The following is a 23,366-nucleotide window of genomic DNA, read 5'->3' as shown; positions in this document are numbered from 1 at the left end:
GTCAAAAACCCCTTCCATGTGTCTACATGGCTAGTGCTGGCAAATTGAAATAACCAGGGCAGTTGAGCACCAGCGTTTCTTGTGCTCTTTTAGCCCACAACAGAAATAGTGATTGGGTTGGACCATGACTGGAGGTGGGAAAGGGGCTGTGGGGTCTCCAGCCCAACCTCCACTGCAGGCACAGTGGGAACAGACTGCCTGGAACTTTGCCCAGATGGTTTTGAGCTTCTCCAAAGATGTAGATGTCATGCCTTCTGGGCAACCCATTTCATGGCTTGACTAGTTTCACTGTAAAAATATTTTCCTTTCACAAAACCAGAATTTGCCATGTTCTAACTTTTGTCTGCTTTCTCTCCTCCAATACCCTATCTCATCCCATTGTGAACTATTCTGTACAACATGCAAATCCAAGAGTTTCACTGTGCTCTCCAGAGAGATGTAGTAGTGTGGGATCATTTAGTGTACAGGCATCACAGACTGACCTTCTCACCTCCCACAGCACTACAGAAATGAGGAAGAGACTGCTTTGAGATCCTCTATCAGTGAGGAAAGCTCCCAAAACTGGTGCCAGTAGTAATAGGCCTGCCAGGGCATGGCTCCGGTGAAGGACTAGGCACAGTGGGATAGTGGAGTAACACAGTTCCTGCCCAGGGCAGTACCTGTCCTGCAAACACGTGGGACGGTGCTGCTGCTCAGAGCAGTTGATCAGAAGTGTCTATAGACATACAAGACATCCACTGCCATGGCTGATGGGAAAACAATCCTCAAAGCAGACATGATTCACGCTTACTCTGGATGGCTGTTCTTCACCTCAGCCTATGCCTGCCCATGTCACGGTCACACACACACACTAAAATCCCACACTGAATCTGGCTGTGCAGGGATTAAACCGAGTCAGAGCTGAGGCATTGCCTGTGCTAAAAGAACACTGCCATATGAAAACAACACCAGCATATAATTGAAATAATTTATTTACCACTAGAGCACCACAAAAACAGACATACAATGTGTTAAAATACAGAGTAATCGATCACCAAAGTACAACACAGCTGTCCTTTAAGTTCCTTTTTTTTTTTCTCCTTTAACCATGCCAACCATACAATTATATTGATGCTAAACACATAAAAAATGCTGTCCTACCCCACCCAGCTAAGTGCTATGATTCCTCCTCAGGCCCAGTCAGCCCCTTGGGTCTGATCTTTTAAGATGCTGAACATTTCCCACCAGTTCTCAGGGACTTTATTCAGACAGTGGCAATTACCTTGTCATGATAAGGCCTGTAGCACAGAGTCCTTGAGCTGTTGCAGATGCACCTAAAGATCATTCAAGGGGGATTTTATCAGACCTGAGTAGTACTTAGGACTCACATTACCCTACTCAGTAAAAGGGAATTTCATCCATGAGTTCTGCACATTGTAGGATCAGGCCTAACATCCATAGTAATTAAAGGGAAATACATGCTCAATGAATAAAAAGAGAAAAAAATTTCCAGGAGCTTTATAATAGAGCATTTCAAATACTATCAGTGCATTCTGAGGAATAAAAAAAAAAGAAAAATAATGTTCAACCTTGGGGCAATGACTTACAGAAATAAGGTTTTATACTCCAACCCAAATAAAAATTTTCAGCTGCATCCAGCGCATAGTGAGTATAGCTGGACATCTCCTATTCCACTTTTTCAAAACTGGTTTTGAGCTGCATTCCCATAGCAGAGAACTGCAAAAACATCTTTAAATATTGTAAAACATGTTCATCTTTGTCTTCTTTCCTGCCCAACAAAAATACAGTTCTCATACTGAACCTGATAAAACTAATTTTGCTGCTGTATACAGCAAAATCCAGAGTATGTATTACCCTGAGGAGTTTCATTGAGTTCAGTGCATCTTCTCACTGGAGTTAGTCTGGCTCAAGCAAGAGTTAGCAGGACAGATTTTTCACCTGTTCATCTCAACTCACTAAATAAATCAGAAGTCTAACATACCTCCTCCTCTGTGCTGAGTCAATGGGTGGGATTAGATCACCTCTGGGGCTACACTTCCATCTAGGCAATAAGCACAGGGCTCTGCAGAAGTCCTGAGGAGCTACATGTGCAAGCTACCATGGTACTTCAGTTTTGCATCAGTGTTCTGCTGAAGCCAAAGAAATTGCACTTCTTTAAACTGGACCAGACAACATCAAGCTCAAGAGTGTCCTCCGAATACCATCCAGGACAATGACAGAAAATGTCCTTCTCATCCAAGCAGTGTTTGTATCGCAGTTTTCCAGCTTTGCTGTGCAAAAGCATTCATCATGAGAAATGAAATGATTGTGCCTTCATCATGATTTCTTTTATTTTGCTAGTTTAGCTTGGGGCTTTTTTAAAATGAAGTATGTGATGTGAAATTCTTTTTTACTCCTGCCTACAATATTAAAACGTGTGACAACACCAAAATCCTAGGACCATGTTCCTTTTTTTTTTCAAAGAAGTTTTAACATGAACTCAGTTGAAGAAAGAAATGGAAAACTTCCAAAAAATCAAGGGTCTGATCCTGTAAATCCTTACACACGCACCCCAATAGCCTAGAGGGGCCTGCTATGCCACTGTAGAAGGTAAAGGCAAACCTGTTACCTGCAGCAGGAGCAGGATCAGTCCCACAGACTGACTGCAGGGCCAAATCCCTGCTGCACACCTGGCTGATGCATGGCCTCTGACTGCACCCTGATCCCGCTCACACCTCTTCGGGGCATGGCATTGGAAGACACTTCCTACCAGCCTTCTGCACAGTGGTGAATGTCATTCTCTGCAAGGGTTTGCCTCGCCTCAGCCAGGCTGGAACACCATTCTTGCAACACCTTGCTCCCTGCTCATCTGTTTGAATGTTGATAGCCGAAAGGAAATGATAAGGCCTAGAAATCCGAACCACATCGCAACTCAAGTGTTATGAACAGGGACAACTGAAGCCGGAGGGGAGGAGGGGGGGAGAGATTGCTTTAATCTACCCTTTTTATAAAACAGAAAAACAAATGGAGTCAGGTAGCTTATGCCATAATGATGAACAATATACAAAGCACATGTATAGAAATTATTATAAAACATGTATTTGTAGTGCAAGTCAAAATATAGGGACTCTACTCATACTGGCCAGCTAGAGGGAAACATATGATTCTGAGTGATCAAAAAGAGCCCCAAATTCAAATTCAAAGTCATGAGAGCTGACAGTATTACAGAGTACAAAAATATGGTGAAAATTTACACATTACACATAAAGTACGTAATTTTTTAATAGTTTACAAATAGAGATCTACAGATATGTTTCCAATTAAGCTGGCTTTTACTACCCACCTATTGTAATACTCTAGGTATGGTTACATATACCAAAAGAACAAAAAAATCCCATAGCATAGCTATACAGCAACATATTAAGGTCTGAAGATTAGACCAGTACATGTTAAATATTTCACTGGTTTACTAAACTGACATTTTAAATCATTTACAGTAAAAAAAAAATCTTATAGACTTGTCTTTGAGACTGAAACAGTGTCCTTTATTAGTAAATTATTCAGTATTTCAAACAAGGGTTTGAGACCTTTCAAGAAGTCTCTCTAGGCAGCTGGCATGAAAAATAAGGTATTTTAAAGGCAGAGTTTCTCAATAATGTAGTAACTGATTTCTATTTTAATCGAACTAAACTAACCATTTCTTTTCTGATTCTTTTGAGCTTGTGTTCCTTTAGGTTTTATATGTATTTCTGGCAGCTTATTTGGTCTCCACTTTGTCCACATTGGCTGGTTTTCTTTTTTTCCAATGGCGATACAGAAATGTTCATTTGATAGTTTTTACACACAAATAAATAATGCACTGTTAACTCTACAACTAAGAGGAATGGGTAGGATGCCTATTGCATAACAATACAGAGAGATCAAGTAAGGCACGGGACAGATACAGCAACTCCACTTCATGGGATTTTCCTGGTTTTTTCCTTTCACATGGTAACACTAACAAATTTCTTCCAGTGTTTATTTTTTAAAAGGTTTCTTTTTTCTTTAACTTTGCTTCTTGTCTATCTCACACTATGTGTAGGTGAAATGTAGGAAAAAAGCCTTCAATGTTTTGCTTCAGATGCCAGTTTTAAAAAAATCAAACAAACTTTCAAACAGTTCAGACTAGTACCGCTTTTTTTCTTTTTTTTTTTAACACTGATGAACCTGGGTTTTTATTTTTCTTTCTTTCTTTCCTTCTTGCTCTCTCTTTCTTCTTTTCCTTGGTTATTTTTCTTAATTCACACACATCATGCTGATTCAGGGGTATCCTTTAGCTGCACTTGCAAGACTTTACAATCATGTTGGACAGCTGTTCGATTTTGGGTGTTTTGCCAATGTAGTAGAGGATGGTGAGGGGTTCCAAATCCTGGGACACACAGCATGGAGAGGCAGAAGCTTCTGGATTTATGGTGTTATACAAGCTGAGCACCTAGAAGGAAAAATGAAAGAAAGACAGATTAAGACAGCTACCTCTAATGAGCAAATTACTTCCTGCATCACTTCCCCCCACAGCACCTGAGAGAATGCCCACTGAAAGCAGTATGAAGGTTCCTGGATTTTAATACTTTATATGCTTCTCCACTTCAATTTGGTGTCACAATATGCCCGAATTTCCTAAGGTTTTGTCCATACGGTCTTAAATCTCAAAGCAGGTACATGCCTGAAGCCTGCCTTGAAAGTGCAGCCTTTTGAGCCAACACACACACTGCATTGATACAGAAAGAAGAAATGAAAATGTTTTTATCTGTTTCTTCAGATTGCCATTTGCTGTTCACAGGATTTTGGCTTTACAAGTGCACCAAAGGGAGAAGAAAGCCCTTCAGAGGATATGCATTCCTCTGATTTACCCTCTGGCTACGTTAATTTAGTCCATTAATGCCACCCTGCAAGCACCAGGGCTCAAGCCGAAGTTCCTCCTGTTGAGAACCAGCTGCGGTGAAGTTATCACCTATGTCACATTTGATTTGTATGCATGGCTCTCTGCAAGGGAAGTATGTAGTGTTAGCCGCTGATGATGCATAGGTATTTCTGAGGATGCCATTAATGTCTTAGCCAAACACCAAGTGACCTTTTCCTAGAACTTCAACACAACATTTGCAGCTTAGAGAGACAGAAGATCTGTTCAGGACAGCAACACTAACTACTTTATTAAGCAACTTCGGACTCCTTGGGCAACTATCCAAAGCACATATTTGTGACCATGACAGTTATTCTTCCTCTTTCCTTTAAAAACAAGTGCTGCTCCAAAATGTGTACACTACTACTCCACACCAGCACGAAAACATACTTACCTTATTTATACCTCTGCCTGCTGAAATTGCTAATAGTAGAATGTCACAGCCAGTGACAGCTACAAAGGGGTCTGTAAGTTCAGGAAGAACTTTCTATCATGGTTTTACTGACCAAAATGAACACAAGCTGTCCCTTGGATGTGGGGAATTCTCTCTGATGACTGACATTGATCTGGTATTTTAAGGGAGGCTTGAAAAAGGCAAGACATCATTCGTAATACGAACTTCAGGCTGAAATTCTTACTTTACGACAATTTTGATGCAAATGTCTGCCTCTTGCATTTACTGTCTAGACATCCTTACTGACAGTTGAGAGAAATAAGCACTTCATAGCAGAACACTACTCATCCTAAGGTAGCTGACTAAAATACCACATCTAATCCCTAAAATTAAAAGTACCATCTCAGACAACTATTGTTTGGTTCTTCAACATCCCAGACACAAGGTTCCTCCTTCACATGTAAATTTTCAAAGTACAAGACACAATACACCTTTTAAAGTAAAAGAAGCATGTCTTATCAGTACAGTTTCTTGAAATTCAGCATGGTAGCCTACCAGTAACAATGAAAAAGATTAAATGGCAGATCATAAAAGTAGGTGATACCAGATGGTACAACTCAGTCCTTTTGCTACTCCGATACTGTCTCCCTCAGTGCCTTTGTTGACCAAACTCATTGTGCCACCTCCCATTCATACTCTATAATGAAAGGTACCTTCTCAGGCTGCCTTCCAAAGCTACACCAAGCTCATACTCGAAAAAAAATAAAAATCAATCCATTCACATGTTATGTCGATGAGAACATTTGGAAAATATCTCTGGGCCAATACATTCCTATGGTTCCAACACTAGCTTGAGGCCACGAGCAAGTTCCTCTATAGGACCCATTTCATAATCCTTACTTATTGAGACTAGCTTTGGGCATTCGTGCTTATGTCAGTCCCAGAAACATAGTTCACCCTGCAGTTACAAAACAGAAGCTGAAAATTAGTAAAATAATTACTTACTCTGCTGTGCTGAGTATCTGAGCTCCATAAATATGGGCAGGCTCCTGCACAGAAATTAGCATGATAACCTTTAGGTTCATGAATCCATTTCCAGCCAAGATCCCTCTTGAAGTCAATATAAAGTGGACGCAGACAGCAATTATCTTGCACATTCCTGGGAAATAAAAGACAGACAAACATATCAGTCATAATGAAGACAACATAGGGAATAAAAACAATCCAGTTGCTTGCCTCCTGAATGATGCTTTACAGGCAGGCAAGTCTGAGTTTCAAAAATTCACAACCAAATCAAATCAATAGTATCTTATACTGTAACTGAAATCAGATGCCTAGACATGGCAGGACTTGCTTATACAGACAAAGCTAATTGTTTCCCTGGAAGACTAGTCAAGTGTTTTTCTCCAGGTCCTGTGAAGGGGACTGACTCTCTGAGTAGGTAAGCACAGTGGAGGCGATAATTTGGCTGTAATTATGGGGCTAATGCATCTGGGAATCATCCCAGATGGAATTCAGCTTCTGTTGTCCAAGGTCACAACCTCCCTCACCTGCCCCTATCTCTGTGGGATTGGAGACCACTGGGCAGACACCTACTGCACACAGACCCCATGGGTCTACGAATGAGGGTCTGCGTCCTGCATAAATGCCAACTGTAAAGAAACATGGTAGGTAACTGTATTACACCTCACAGGCTGGTACTATTATGTAAGTATATTGAATCTGGATGCATAGTTACCTAAAACAATAGGCAGCATCTAGAGCACGCTTCTTCCGCCGACTGGGCTGTTGCGACTCAAGTCTGTAGGAGGGTAATAACATTAGCAGAAGATGTGGGGTCTTCCCACTGTATTTTTTCCTATTGGACTTTAAAGCTTTCACATCACCACTGGAATATGTGTAGTCATCAATACCTTCAAAAAATACATTTTGGTGATAAACATTGTGTTGCTTTTTCTTCACAAATTAAATAAACCATCTCTTATAAAAATTCTCTCAGAAACTGGGCCATGATGGTATCAGCTGAGCATGTTTACTGAGGAAGTGGGGGTAAATTTCAACCCAAGATCCCTAATTTAGTCACAGTTCTCATATTATCTATTGTACCAGCTCTCCCATGTCCACTGCTGTTTAATGGCATTTCAGCACATTTACCAGAACTGTTGAAATGAGTAAAGAAAAGATAATTTTAGTCACTGCATCTGCATTGCTTAGTTCCAAATGCTCAAAGCAGTGATTCTTTTGTCACTCCACTTAGGGCAGTATTCCCAACTTTTAACAGTTATTTAGCTCTTAAAACCTCTTAACACCATTAAAGCTGCTCTGGATACTTCACCTTCATTTTCCACTGCTTACTTCTATCTCATTAGTTTTCTTCATCACATTCACTCCTTTCTAATACCTGTAAATTCTCTGTCTCCCATTGCCAGTTTATTTAAATCTGCTAATTTTCCCCAGAAAATTGGTTTTTCTAGTCCCTTCTTTTGTATGGGCATGGCAAAGACATTGATCGATGTATTTCTTCTAGAAGTGGCAGCTCATGACCTCACACTTCGTATTTTCTCTTTTAGCACAAACTGCCTTACTAGTTTCTTTTCACGGCAATAGCACAGGCAAGAGACTCAAGGTATTGGCCTTTCCTAGGAGTCACAGTATGCCTGTTTCTAAGATCCTTTTGAAAATCAACCTCCTGAACCAGATAACACTATCTAAACAGGAAAAGATACTTTTCTTTTTGTAACATTTGCAATTAGAGTGACCAAACATTATACTAACAATTTTTAAAATACACACAACGGCTTTAATCATATATACAGTACATGTGTTTACTTACAGAAAGAATTTCAATGCAGTGAAACAATGATTAGAAAAATGTAATACTTTACAATGAACATAGCCAAATCCTTGGAAACTAAATGAAGCAAATCATGATATACTTTCAATAAATGAGAACTGTATAAACACAATTTAGGTTAGAATTGATTCTAATACAGACATAGCTTCATATGTACTGGTAGATGACAACTACAGCACGGTTGATTAAATATAATTTCCCTCTTTGAAACTGAAAGTTTAATGGCTGCAAAACACATATATCCATAACTCTCACTACACACTGTTTTTTACTTTTTAATGCCCACTCAATCCAATCTTTTCTACTAAGTCTGATTCATCACAGTACTAGGACGGATAGCAAAGGGTTTATTTTGAAAATATTCAGCATGTTTTCTCATTACTATCCAATCGTGGATGGTCTACTGTACAAGCCTTCCCTACATCCAAAATTGTATGTATATCCAGCATGTCACACAGACACTTAAGGACGTCAAAGCTACATGCACAAAATACATCCATCTGATGTATTTTGATGCCATCTGACTTTAGAATTCTTCAGCTGATATAGTTTTACCCTTGTGCCTTTAATACAATTTCCTTCCAGCTGAGAATCATGATTCTCAAATGAGCAAGTTTTCAATCAGCTGAATGCCATTTAGGGGACAGTAACAGCTTTTTGTTTCCCTCCTTACTTAGCAAGTACCACAACATTTTAAAAAGTTCTTTTTTCCTTTCATTACCTGCAAATCTTGCTTCAAGCTCCTCGCTTTTATTTGGGATGATATAATTATTGGAAGGCACGAAGGTACAGCACGGACAATGTAAGCTTATTTTAAATCCAAGGTTCCTGTCTGCAAAACATAAAAGTGAGTGGAATTGTTTTTTACACGTGGAATGACTCTGGAATACTGCTGAGTTAATGGAGGAGCAGTTGGGGTAGGAGTGAAGGCAAAGAGAACTTGTTGTCACCTCTGTGATGGAGCCACTCATGTACAGCCTCAGTGACATCAAAAGACAACCATTCTCCTTCAGCTCTTGTTTTAACTACTTTGCTGTCAATGTAACGCTGTCCTGGTGATGATAATTCTTTAGATTTTAAAACCTGCAAGAAACAACAAATAAGATTGCCTACAGGTTAACATTTACCTGGTTGCTATTAAAATGGCCCACAAACATTAAACAGCAGAAGATTACAACTCAAACCTCTATGCAGCAGATGTACAGTCATGCACATTGTCAGAAAGAATTTTCTTAGGGTGTGTAAGGAGAAGAAGTGATATAAAAAATACACATTGGCTTATGCTCCCAAGCAAAACACACCATCACTTTTTTTTTTTTGAGAGAAATCACACATAAAGACTGCCCTGAAAACTAGTCCTGTAACGCAGGATCATAGTAAACATCAGAAGAAGCTATTTTACTATCTTCAGTAATACTTACACTGGCTAGAGCATAATATCAGATGCTAAAGTACAGCCTGTACAATGTACTCTGTATACTGAAGATATTATATTGCTCACCCATAACTAATCTGTGTGGTATTGCCTTATTCATGCTTCAAGCCTTCCCTCTGATTCCAGGTACTAATCATACATTAAACATATGGCCAGGCATGGATTTGCACAAGTGATGCTGCTTCCATCCCAACTTTGATGCCAACTGTATTTGTATTTGTGTCAAAAGTTTCAGGAAAGCTTGCTACTGAGCATGCAATAAAAAATACCTGCACAAAAGAAACCCAGGCCCTGCATGCCTAGAATTTCAACTGCCCACAGTCTTCCTCCTATCCAAACAACTCAGCGAGTGCCCTGTCACATATGAGCATAGCCTACTATTATCTACCCTTACTCTGGGATGAAAACAATTGGACTTTTGGCTGCTGACAGGTTTCTGCTTTTCTGGTAATTACTATGTTGATAGTTTTGTGATGCAGAGAGCTGGAATGCCATGCAACATTCAGTCAACTCCAATCAAGACACCCCATGATAACATCACTTTGTAACTTTTGGCATACCAGCTGTGCGACTTCATATATTGTTTCGGGTTTTTCCTCTCTTTAACTATCCAAGTCCGTCTCCAAACAAGTAACTGACAATATCTCATTGTTTCCTCCTATTTTCTCAGCCTAGAACAACCTGACATCTAGCAAACGCTGCTGCAATAAATCCATGGTGAAACTGCATGATACATGTAAAGAAAAATATTTCAGAAGAGGTGTGAAGCTATGTCATCGTGATAAAATTAGGCTTTTCATAATTAAACAGAAAAGCAGGCTAGAAAAGGCCAGATTCTATCCAGCATGCAGAGTCTCCCTATTTGTTTCAAGACAGTGCTGGACCTGTCTCAAAGGCCAACAGCACAGCTCCTACAATAACATTTGTCTTATGAAAAGAACAGCAACATGACAAGCTCTTTGCCTTCTTTCTGATCAACACACTTAGCAAAAAGTCATGAGAAAATGTTGGTTCAAGTCCAGAAGATTACTAAGTGCCCCTAGTAGGCAATACAGAGTTCTCCAGTAGAAACAAAGGACACTCAAACAGTGAACATTGGGACTCCTTTCTGTGAGGCAACCTTCAAACAAAGTGTCTGAACAACTGTTTACAGAGAGTCTGGCAGCAACAAGGGGGCTACCATTGCTCAGAAGTGCCAGAGGGATGAGAGAATCAGTAATCAATGCTGGGAAAGTCCCAGAGAAGTACAAATATAACTTTGCCTTCCCTTTGGTCTTTATCAGGTCAAGTGTTTCTGAGGATGTAATGCAGCTGTCATTCTGCAAAGATGTGTTGGAGCGGGGTGGGGGTGTGAGGCAAATGGGACACAACAACTTGGCTCATTTCTCTTCCTTTCTGCACAGTCATATCTTTCCAAAGGCTCCAGAAACTGCATACCTCTGTTTTGGCAGTGATGTAAGGATCTAAAAGTAAGTAATGTGCCAAAAGCAATTTCCTGATGTTAACTATAATTGGTCTTAGACATATTCTGAAGACTCATCTATGCCTTGGTATCAAAAGTAAAATTTATTCACCCCAGTCTTTACCCCAGTTGCTACCAAAAGACAAATTCAAGGGTTGGCAGTGTGTACCTGCCATGAAAGGCATTTGTAAAAGTACAAGAAATCATCACTGCACGTATCCAGTGGTGCAGGGATCATCCATCCTCACTGATGAACTGAATAACAAGAAAAGTGTTTGCAGGTTTCAGAACTGTAGGGCACTGCGTGACAGCATGGATACTGAGGATTGCAAGAGCTGGATATTATCCATACGATGTTATCTATGATATCTGAAAGTGAAGTTTCTCTCCATGTTGTTTATGCTGCATGTTCAGGAAGAAAATTATGAAGAATGAGCTAGAAAGGCACAAACTAAGTATGGGATAATTTCCACAATTGACACCATGGGTTAAACAGGCCCTAGCGGTTAAGTATGATGAGCGTCATACTTAGAGAAATTAGCTCCAATCTCCTTCTCCTGGAGATTTTTATAGTCTTATGGAGATCTTTATAGTCTTAGGGTGATGATGATCTTAACAACAAGCAAGAATGAACTTCTAGCCTCACCATTTCCACTTTTTCCTTCTTTCTCTCTCACACTGTTGCAAGTGTGGAAAGCTAATGGAGGATAGGCTGGATCCTTGGAGTCTATTTCCTCCTACAAAATAATCTGATTAAGAACTCTTCACTTCTTTTCCTACACTTCATGTTTCTATTCACACTGAAGTGATTGCACTCTACATGGTGGTAAATACCCCCTTTGCAGGAAATCTTGCAGAAATTTTTACAGCTACAATATGTTATTCAAATGAGTCTCCCAGAAATTATTACATGAAATAAACATTTTAGGTTCTCTCTGCCTTTTCCCCCCTTTGGTTTGTTTCTTTCTACTTTGCTCTACATTTCTGATCTTACCTTCCCCATCAGCAACACACCTTTTTCTTCCAATACACCCTCAAGCTTATACCCTCATGGAAAACTTCTCTTTTAGCATTTCCAATGCTTTCTTCCTACTAGTTTCATTTCAAAAAAGAATAAAATCCTTTTCTGTGCCTTGCAGCTTTTGTGCTTGAAAGCTTGTCTACTTTTTCTAAGTGCACAAACTTCTACTACTGATAGGTCTTAGAAGAGATATTACCTCTACCTATAAACACTGCTTTGCCTTACCTATAAACACCACCTCACCTTTATGCTTAGCCCACTGCAACCACATCAAACACTGTTATCACAAATGTAGCTGCAGAGCTTGTATCTGCAGGAGCTAAATGAAAGCCTTTGTGCTGTTTTCAGTGCACTAAAAATATTGACAGAAGACAAGGGGGAAAAAAGCCCCACAGAATAGAAAGACAACTGAGTTAATCTTCCCCTTTAATCCTTCTCATTTCCTTCTGGCACTTCACCCAAACACTCCCTCTCAAAGAGGCAGAAAGAGTTTGGTATGATTATAGGTCATGATATGGAACGCTAGGGTTTTCAGGTGTGAGGAGTACTGTGCATCACCAACTGCATGCAGAGACACAGACTCCATCATCTGCATGAGCAGGAGACAGAATTTCCACATATGCAACCTCACCTCCCTCAGTCAGGAGGGACACATTGAAACGCCTGCATGCAAAAGCAGCTGATGATGCACAACAACTGTGTGAGTGCAGGTGTGAGCATGCACACCTTCACACACACCTGAGTGAAAATCAACAAACTCAAACACCAGGTTCTGAACATGGGGATGTTCTTCCAGGTAAATATGTCTATTTGATCTCACTTTCAACAGTGATAATGCAATGCTGCCTTTTATAATAAAGGATTATGCAGGGAACATATGCATATGTCATACTATGTGGGGATGAGCTGAATATGTAGAAATGTTACCAAAACATTATCCAGCAGACTTCCAGCCCAGTATGCAGTGTAATTTTCATTCTAAATTCTAATAGCAATTTGGTTTTTTCTACCCTCTTTTTGTACATGATTCCTCCATTTCACAGGAAAACAAATAGTCCAAATGCTTGTTAACCTCTGGACCAAGTGTCTTGTACACTTAAGCTCTGCCTTCTAGCTATCTTCTTCTACGGCCACTGCTCACCTTTCCCTCATAATATTTTTCAATTCTGAGCCTTCTTGGAAACACCTGGGGAAAAAATTATCTTACAAATACCCATGTAGGGTCTCTAGTTTTCACATATAGGCAGCTACTGCCAGCAGATCAAGGTGACACAGACACATGAATTTACAAACAATGCAGCTAATTGCAGGAAATGGCTCATGAAGAAGCCAGATGCCAACAAAGCATTGCTCTTGTTTGTACAGCTACATATGTTTAGGAAGCCCAGACAGGAATCCTGGTGATGACAGCACTCACATGCCACCCTCATCAAGCCTGCCAGATTTCTGGTATAATACACATCCTGTTGAGATCTACTTTTCATTGGTTTTCCAAAGGTGTTCTGCTCAGTCTTCAGGGGGAGACCCTCTGCTCTGCTGGCAGGGATTTGTCTGTGCTCCTCATCCATTAGAAGAGGCTGACCCGTGATGTTATCTTGAAAGCATATCCCAAATCATCATGACCAGAGCATTCAGCATTGAAAACTTTTAGTTTTGTCACAAACTGATTTCAGAAGAATGACGAGTGAGTTTCCAGAAAATACTGATTTCTAAATTACTTCTGACATCTGATATGCTTATTTTTCATATCAACTGGGAGAGCATTAACTGAGTTATTTTTTAAAAATTAATGTATCAAGTAGCTGAAATCTTCATTAAAATAATGGAGGATGAAACTGTTTATTTATAGGCATTCATGTTTCTACCCTCAAGTAACTATCACACAGTTCTGAGTATAAAAATAAGGACAAGGATTATCATAGTCTGTATTTTATAAACTGTAAAGTACACTGAGAACACAATATAATTCATGATAACAAACAAAGCAGAATGTTTGCAAAATTAGCAGAAACATGACTTCTTTAAAGAATGGGGTATATCAGAAGTTGATACAAGCAGAGCAGCAGCATTTGTCATCAGTGTTAATTATACTGGTTCAAAAACAAACCCAAAAAATCTCCAAACCCTAAGACTCTGTTAAAAGAAACATAATTATTATGCTCAAATTTTCCTTTGCCTAATCCCCTTCTCATATATTTAGGCAGCTAAAGCAGGGGATAACTAAATCAACATATTAGTGTATGTATTCTAGACAATAACCACTAACAGCAGACGCCAGAGCAGCCTGTCTTCATGGCTCATTACACAGCTAAAAGGAAAAAACTTGATGTAAAGACACACAGGTTCTTTCAAATAACTAGAGCTCTGGAACAGCAGCTTGCTTGGTTTATTTCAGATTTGATGGTGTGGCCAGTAACTACTTCAAGTCTTCTACAGTCACTACAATCAGATGCAGAAGAATAGGAAAATTACAAGTAAGTATAATTTACAGTTTAGTTTTGGCTAATAAATTCACCACCTCCCCAGCAAACAAACAAACAAAAAACTGAATGTGGTGCAGCAGTGCTTATACTCAGGCTGATGCATCAATGACATACATCTGCTGTAGTCAAGAAAACCCCATGCACCCATCAAAGCCCAAGCTCTAGCAACAAGGGCATTTTATAGCTGGGTTTGAGAATTATGGTCACCGACTGTTCGGAAATATTTTTAGTGACTTACAGTTTCTTAAAAAAAGTTGATGAACTTTCAAAACATAGCAATAAGACCATATGGCCACTTAAAAATATCTATCCTGTCTCCTGCATTGCCCTGGAACTTGAAATCATCACTGCTGTCAGCCAATGTGGGTTCTGAGATCACTGAATAGCAGTAAATATGGCATTATCTTGTAAAAACCTGCTACTCATCTGTTTTTCCTCTCCGTTCATTCTGGACCATCTGATCTCCTCCCTCCAGATGCTGTTGGCTCCCTGATAACTTCCTTCCTTCCCTTCTCTTGTCATTTCAGACTCCTGTGATGTTCTTTTGTATTACGTGTTGGCAGGCTCACTACTCCTTCTCTTACTTATCAGTCATTATCCATGGTTTCCATTGGAACTTCAAGGCCCTTTTACCTGATTTGTACTTGTAAGTTAAATGTAAATAAACCCAAACCATGAGATCCAGCGGTAAATGATGTGCTAATGCTGCCTAACATGAGAGCAGAGATAAGTTCAGCTATGCACATCATAGCAGAAACTGCCATTTAGGATAAACTTTTCTGGACCAGAAAAAACTTTCAGGGCACTCCAACCTAACCCTCTACACTGGAATAACCAGATTCCCAAGATCTGCATATGCAGCTGCTTGTGGTTTCTAAATTTTTCCATACTATTCACCCTACTGAAAGATTCAGTCCCTGCCTGGTTCCAGGTTTCAAAGGTCTCCTCGGACAGCTCTCAGGGACTTCAGTCAGTCCCTTCTGAAACTTAAAAGTTCAAAAATGACCATGTTAATTCTCAATCCTCTCTCACTCCCTGGTTGAATTTGAGGCCTTTGATCCTATCTTGGACACAAGGAAAAACAAACCCTTAATTCTGTTGCAAACTTCTCCAGTTTCTTACTCATTATATGTGAAAACATATGTTGTAAAGTACAAAGTCTCCATACAATACCTTCTGCCAGCTAATTGGGAATCTACTAGCTACCAAAATCTTAGCTGCTTCTAAGTGCAAGACACTGGCTGTGTATTGTTTAAAAAGTTGTCAGTGTGAATTTTCAAGCTCTTCTTGTAACCACTTCTGCAAAAGAGTAATTCAGACTCTGCCTTCAGTGCTATGGAGTTAAAAGGGCTTTACAGTCCCCCCGTTTATCAATGGAAGTCTTTCCATTACTTGCAATAGTCTCTGCATCAGGCTCAAACTAAGGGCAGAACCTTTAGAGACTAGTATATGAGATGCAGAGATCCTGCCAAAATACAAAGGTATGGAGTACTTGCCAAAGTTTGTAAAAAACCCATAGCTCTGTGATCCATCTGCTCAAAACTTGCCAAACACGTTCTTCATGCAAACTTGCAAATAAAAAAGAACATATTGCACACATAACACAACCTCTTTTATATCTGGATGGGCTACAGCTGCAGTAGGATTCTCTTACAGTGTTGGCTGATACTCACTTAAAGGTAAAAGAAGGTGAAGTGTGAGGAGGGTAAAGACATGAACACTTAAGCAGGTCATAAGTGAAGAGAAATCAAGCATGTCATGAAAACACTGTGACTGACTCATTGCATCACCCTGCAGTGAGAGGATGAGCTCTGGGATGAGAATGGATTCTGAGAAGGGATTTCCTCTCCTTTTGTTTCCCAAGCTGAGCCTTCCTCCTACCACAGAAGATACATGTGCAGTGTAAATTGGGGACACAGCCCTGAGGCCATTCAGCCTGATTTATGCTCAAGCAGGCAGGAAGACTCTGGATTGTATAAGCAATAAACAAGAACAGAGGGTCTGGGGTCCTTCTCCTGGAAGACTCTGAAATATTGAGGGCAATTTCCTGACATTTAGGAGACTCTTAGATAGCTCCAAAGAAAGATTTCATATAAAATGAAGCCAAACAAAAAAATCCTGTAAACCTATCTAGCATTTAGTTTTAACTTGCCAGAGGCACATTATGTTTTATTAAAACATCAACAAAGAGGAGCCAAAGTCAACAGAAACAGAGTGGGTTCTCCTGTCTTCTAGCCAAATCCCCCAGATTCTGCAGGGTATTCCTGTGTTCATCTCCCCTTTATGCACACGTTTTCTAAGACCTTCCTCTTCCTTGGTCCTGTCCCTGACAGCCATATCTCATCTTCACATGCATTTTACTACAATATTTTGGCATGCAACTTTCTTGGCTATCTGAATATTTGGACTTAGTGCTTCTAATAAATGTTGTCTTCTTCCATATGTCACTCCTCTTTCTTCCTTTCCTCTTGCCTGCTTTGTTCCCCATAACTCACAATTCTCCTTGTGGTTTTCTCTTCCCACCACCTACAGGCTTCCACTCAAACCACTCCCATCCTCCTCCATTTTCTCCCATCATCTATTCTTCTTCATATAGGCTTCTCTCCAACAAATCCTCACATTGTTACCTACACCTCCCCAGAACAGAAACACCACCTTCCCCCCTCCAACCAACTCCCTAGCATAAGATCAGCAAGTCAACCTGATGTTCCTCAGCCCAGTAACTACCACACTGAAGTGCTTGGTTCGAATTTGCTTGTGTCTCAATGTAATGCAGGCTTAGAGAGCCCACCAAACCCTAACCCAAAAAGCAGGAACCCAAACCTAGCAGTTGTTTTCTGACCTATGGCCTAAATTCCTACACCTCCTATAATGCACATTTCTATACATGACAGTGTCGAGGTGGGAGTACATGCTGGCTTGTGCCAGGAGCTAATGGCATCTTCAAGGCATCTTCAATAACTGCTCTTTTCCTGGCAAGAGGTGGCTGCATCTGAGATATGCTCTGAAACTGCAGTGAAGATGATGCAGTGATAAATACTTGCCCTCACACTCACAGATTATTTGCCAAAGGTACTCTATACATGGTCTCCCACATACTGACATATTTTTGTAGGGGATACAGTATTTGGAAGCAGAAAAAGGGATTGTGGAACAAGGAGAAAACAGCAATTCAACTGAAATATACTGCCAATTAACCTCCTCTGGTCCTGAACTTTTGCTGAGGGGGCTGGGCAAAGAGGAGGAGGCTGATGGAGAAGAAAGTTATTAGGTCTGTGCCTGATACTGAGTTTGGCACTTCAAAGAACACTGCATGTTTGTCATTTAACATAGCCTTGTAAACTTTCAGATTGCAAGAGTCTAGTTTCAGGGCAGCAATACATAATTTGTGAGATCCAGATATACTACTTTAGATGTGGGTCACAGCAACGGCAGTCAATTAAAATCAAATGCCCCAGGTGATATCTGTAATACAGACATCCTGTGCCAGCTCACAGCCACAAATCCTGCTTCCTGGTATTTTCTTCCATGGCATTAGAGACGGCACTTTTTGGCAAGGAAAGAGAGCAAGGCCCCTCTGCTCATGATTATATGGAGATCAGTCTGAAGGATCTCTGCTGCAGTCAGTGTAAATTGCCTCAGATTTGCACCACGGAGATTTGGCCCAAATCTATAGTAGTTCACTCTAAAGATATTCCCCAACTGAAAAACAAGACAAAACAGTGTCTGAATTGAAAGTATTTGAACAACTGACTGTGGTTTAAATTTAAATCTGACTCATAATGGGGTAATATGTTCCACAGTATCTTCCTCCTCATACCTCCAAGCAGGGAGAGAGGCTCTTAAAGAAGCAGGGGTTACCACTAGTTAGAGGCCAGACAGTTTTTCCTAGACTCTGAGCAAGCTCCACAGGAGCTCTTGACATGAATCGGGCCCTCCTTAACATGGAAAGACCAAAGGTCTGCCCCTGCTTGCTTCAAATTCTTCACTGCAATCTGATGGGGCCCCCAAGGCTTAATCATGTGCTCTGATACATCCTGTGGTACATCACCCCCTCATCCAAAGCTTCTCAGGTACCCTGATCCACAGTAGCCTCGGATAACAACGACAATAAAAAACAGTGCTTCGGCTGCATTTTTCATGATGCCTTATGATGTGCTCACAAAACATGGCACTGCATCCACAGAAGCAATTATTACTTGCCATTGTTTGACTGTCTGTACATAATAAAAATACCTTAAAAAAAGTATCACAACACTCTCTGAAAGATGTCTTTTTTTCCCTGAGAAGGTTTCCACTTGTCCAGCTTTGTGGTGGTGCCTATTTATTTTTTGGAATGCTTATTCATAAAAAACAAGGGTTTTTTTGAAGGGTGCAGGGACTTTATTCATAAATACAGAAGCACCTTAATAAAAGAAAGATGTGTTGAAGTCTTCAAAGCAGGCAAGAAAAACGATGAACAAAGACATTCCCATAACAACTGAGCTTTATCTGATCAAATTCCAATAAAGCCTGCATTTGGCATAAATCTTTAAAAACATAGCAAGGGCCACTGGAGGATGCTAAAACTTGTTTATTTAATATTATTCCTCCTCTCTTCCCCAAAAGCACTTTATCCTCTTAATATTTTCTGAAGTCTCGGTGCATGTTAAGAAGCACATTGAGTGAGAGCGGCTCAGCGGAAGGACAGGAGAAGTGAGGGAGAGAGCTCGCCACATCTTGAGGTCACACTGCTTCCTTTCTTCCCTCTGGCTTCCCACTCTCCAAGTGCAGATGATCAGCAATATAACCACAAGATTAACCCTCCATTTTGGGCTGAAGAAACAACAGGAAAGATAGTGCCTTTAAAGAATTTAATTCTCTGTGGCTTCACTTAACCAGAGCCAAAGAGAGACAGAAGCTTTTATACCAGCTTTATAAAAGTAACTTAATTCCTACTTCTATGAGTTTTATTATTTTCCATCCCAAGACTACTTAGTATGTGCACTGCACTTCCCATCTGTGTAGGAACACACAGATGTGGCTGACTAATCCTTAAATACCATGAGAAGTATTCTGGGTGAAAACAGACATTAAAGAAATTGTTTCTGCTCATGGGGATTATTATTTGCCCATTGGCTTCGCAGATGCATCCAGGGCACCTCCATGAGAATTAATCTTTAGGACACACTGCCTGAAGAAATCTGGAGGGCAGCAGACCTGGCAAACAGATCCATAACCACTCACTCCCAGCATAAATATGATGGGGTGCTCTCTGCTCCAACCCTGCCTCTGAGGTGGGAACAGGGTCCTGCTGCTGCTGCACCAGGGGCTGGAATGAGGGGCCACAGCCCTGGCTTGCCATGCCAAGCAGCCCCAGACTGCCTTCCTGGAGTCAGTGCAAACAAGGGTTGCAGCAAAACACAAAGTCCCTTTCTGATGTGGTTTGGAAAAGGGAGCCAAGTATAGCCTGAGGAAAGCTTAGCTAAAAAGGTGCAGCCTTGCACTTCTCTTTTCATGTTAAGGGGTAGATCTGTAAGGTCAGAGGACCACACAAAGAAAGAATCAGGAGGAGAAACAAAATATTTATTTTCTCAATTTACCCTGCACATCTGTCTGTAGCTGTTCCCAAAATAGTCCTTCAGAGTAATGTTGTCCCTTCTGCACCAGTGGTATATATTCTACTACTAAACCGTCACTGGACTAAATCAGAAAGCTCTTGGAGAGCAGTTAGGAGACTTGTATGTGTTCAGGGACCACCATTATCACAGTGAACCACAAGAGAGCTCTGACTCTCTCCAGAAGATTTCTGGCCCTCTCTTCCCGCTTGACTGAGAAAGGCAAGGGGACAAAGGAACAATCATTCCCTGAAACTGCAGGTATGAGAAGAATTTAAAAAACTCTCATCAAGAAGACCTCTACAACAAAACAAAACACTAGGCAACCTGAAACTTGGTTGGAGGAGAAAAAAAACCCCTCATAATTAAATGTTGCTTATGCAAGACAAAACCCCACACTGTTCCTTCTGGGCACAACAGCTCTGGCAAGCCCAGCACGTATCTCACAAGACAGGAAGCAATGCTTATGCACAGAGAAGGAGCGGCAGCTGCACATGCCAACTCCACCAGCAATCTCCTCTGCAAGGCTCACTCTCCATGCATGGCTTTTCATGCTGGAAGCAGACACCCAAGTAAGTCTTCAGCCCTTGCAGAACATATTTGCCTCTCCCACTTCCACTGAAATGAGCATCTTCCTCATTCTCCCTTTTCACCTCCCACGCTGGTACCTTCCTCCACTGCTAGACAGCCCTGTCTGCACTATTAATATATCATTTCACAGTCCTGAAGCTCCTCTAGAATCACTGTGGCACCAGTGCCTCCTACCTATCCTTTTTCACCTTCATCTCCATAGATTTGCTTCTTTCTAATTTCTAAAATTCATACACTAAGTTTTAGGATGCGTTCTACAGCACTGTTCTACAATTCATCATAGAATCATAGAATGTCTCAAGCTGCAAGGGACCCAAAAGGATATTAGGTCCCTCCTCTTCAAATTTCTCTCTGCTTTTCCTTTTCCTGTTAAACACTGTGCGCTAACCTCCTATGTTGTGATGGAGATTAGTTGCAGTGATATTTAGGGACTCTCATGCTCCTGCAGTAGAGCTGCTGACAAGGAAGCCATACAGTTAGCCTCCCATCACAGAGCTCTAACTCCATACAAGGTTTTAGGAAGAGCTGCATCCAAGATTGCAAGAAACAAATAATACCAAAGGGACATGCTCGGGAGACAACCTGGCACAAACATAAGCTCAGAGCTTGCTGCCTTTGGCTTGCCTGTTACTTGGTGGAGGAACGACCTAATCCTACAATAAGGTGCACTCATTACTCACCTAACACTTCACTCAGTATGCCCCACCCAGCCTAAAAAAGAAACTGCCTTACTTGCCAGCCATATATTTATCCAAAGGACTCAAGTACCTGCTCTGGATGCAGGTGTCAGTCATTTCCATGGGCACAGGCTTCCTAGAGTCAGGCTCTCCCAAAGAAGCCCCAGCTGTTTCTCATCATAAGACAAAATCCCAGCCAAGCAAAGGTCCTTTCTTCCATACCTCCACTGAACCCTTTGTGTCCCACGGAAAGGCAATGAACCAAGCTCAGGCAACAACAGCTATACTTCTTTCCCATGGCTGCCTAACAGCTCTCAAAAGCAGAGCAACAGAAACCCTAAAGATACCATCATCCTTTTAGGATGTCTCAAAGTGAGGTCAAGCCAGAACGCACAATTGTTTCAGCAGGCTGGTGTGGCAGTGTCACAGGGTGTACATATAATATAATCATGTATTTCTCTGTGACTCCCAATAAACATTCCTATCTTTCTCATTTATCAAATGACACATTATTTGCTCAACTTCTCTGCCAGCCTGTCCTTGGGAAGGAAGGTAGCCAGGTTGCAGTTGTGAAGCCAAGCCCCTCGTGACCACCTGTGGACCTGAACCGCATACAACTGGGAATCATACTTTCCCTTTAGCAACGTCTAAGCTGAACAGTGTGACTTTTCCTGCTGTCAGCCTCAACGATTAGCTTTTATGTCACTTCAGCAAGCATGTGAACCCAAACTGCCCTCTCTCTGCTACAAGTTTGGCTTCCACTTGACCAACCCAGGCAGGAAGACGTGCACATTGAAAGTGAGGGAGAAGACCAACTCGAATTTGCATCTACTGGATCTGAGCAGGACCCTATAATGCTGTAAGCCCAGGACAGTGCTCAGGCACAGCTAACGTGGGCAGCAAGAACAGATCTAAAAAGGTGCTCCATACACTTTTTATGAGGTGGTATCCTATCTGGCAGGGTTTTAAGCAGAACGAGTCGCGGATTGCTCAAACAACTGCTGGGAGCTGAGCCTCTTACAGTCGTTGTGTTTCTCAGCAAACTGAACCAAGTTTTAGAAGAAATATGCTCTAGATGGTATTTGCACAAATGCAGACTATGTTAATGGCTTTAAAGTCCTTAAAGATCAAATGACATAAATCTTGTCAACATTCTCCTTACTCCTCAATCCCCAAATTGTCCACTCTCTCGCCTCAACTCCTAGACTACCATAGAGAAGCCAGGTTTGAAACTGCTACATTTTGAAATTCAGTTATTAATGCCATTTCTGCAAGGAATGATTAAAACGCTTCTCCTGAACACAGGCCAGAGAGAGAAATTTGACTTCTATGTAAACTACAGTACAGGCCAGGTGTTGAGAGACAGAGATCCTGGGGATGACTTGTTTGATGCCTTGTTCTGTCACTTACTGCTATATGCTGAAACCTAGAATGACAGAATCATTAAGGTTTGAAAAGACCTCTAAGATCATGGAGCCTGAACTTTAACTGAACACCACTATATCAACTAAACTTCAGCACTAAGTGCCATGTCCAGTCATTTCTTGAATTCTTCGGGAGGAATGGTGACTCCACCGCTTCCTTGGGCTGCCTGTTCCAATGCTTCACAACCCTTTCAGTGAGGAAATTCTTCCTGATGTACACCCTGAACCTCTTCTGATGAAGCTGAGGCCATATTCTCTTGTCCTGTTACTAACAGCCTGCAAGAAGAGCCTAACTGCCACCTTGCTACAACCTCCTTTCAGGAAGCTGTAGAGACTGATAAGGTCTGCTTTGAGCCTCCTTTTCTCCAGGCTAAACAACCCCAACTCCCTCAGGTGCTCCTTTGGACGACTTACCCTCAAGACCCTACACCAGCTTCATTGCCTTTCTCTGGACTCACTGGAGCACCTCAATGTCTTTCTTGTACTGAAGGGCCTAGAACTGGACACAGT

At 41.1% G+C, this 23,366-nt stretch overlaps 1 protein-coding gene across 2 annotated transcripts in view; it reads right to left on the bottom strand.

Annotated features, from left to right (window-relative positions):
* Positions 1 to 4,021: 4,021 nt before the first annotated feature.
* The window catches only part of TGFB2 (transforming growth factor, beta 2), a 59,210-nt gene continuing 39,865 nt past the window's right edge, over positions 4,022 to 23,366 (bottom strand). For both annotated transcript variants that reach the window (XM_009084090.1, XM_009084089.1), the window contains 5 exons: positions 9,117 to 9,249; positions 8,888 to 8,998; positions 7,051 to 7,225; positions 6,318 to 6,471; positions 4,022 to 4,450 (listed from right to left, as the gene is read on the bottom strand). In XM_009084090.1, the coding sequence (XP_009082338.1) occupies positions 4,292 to 4,450; positions 6,318 to 6,471; positions 7,051 to 7,225; positions 8,888 to 8,998; positions 9,117 to 9,249 (732 nt within the window). In that variant the 3' untranslated portion in view covers positions 4,022 to 4,291. The remainder of the gene's footprint in view (positions 4,451 to 6,317; positions 6,472 to 7,050; positions 7,226 to 8,887; positions 8,999 to 9,116; positions 9,250 to 23,366) is intronic.

The sequence above is a fragment of the Acanthisitta chloris genome, unplaced genomic scaffold (genome assembly GCF_000695815.1).
Source record: "Acanthisitta chloris isolate BGI_N310 unplaced genomic scaffold, ASM69581v1 scaffold26991, whole genome shotgun sequence".
In the NCBI taxonomy this organism is placed as follows: Eukaryota; Metazoa; Chordata; class Aves; order Passeriformes; family Acanthisittidae; genus Acanthisitta; species Acanthisitta chloris.
Note: the sequence above shows the minus strand (reverse complement) of the source record. Positions and strands in the feature narration are given on the sequence as shown.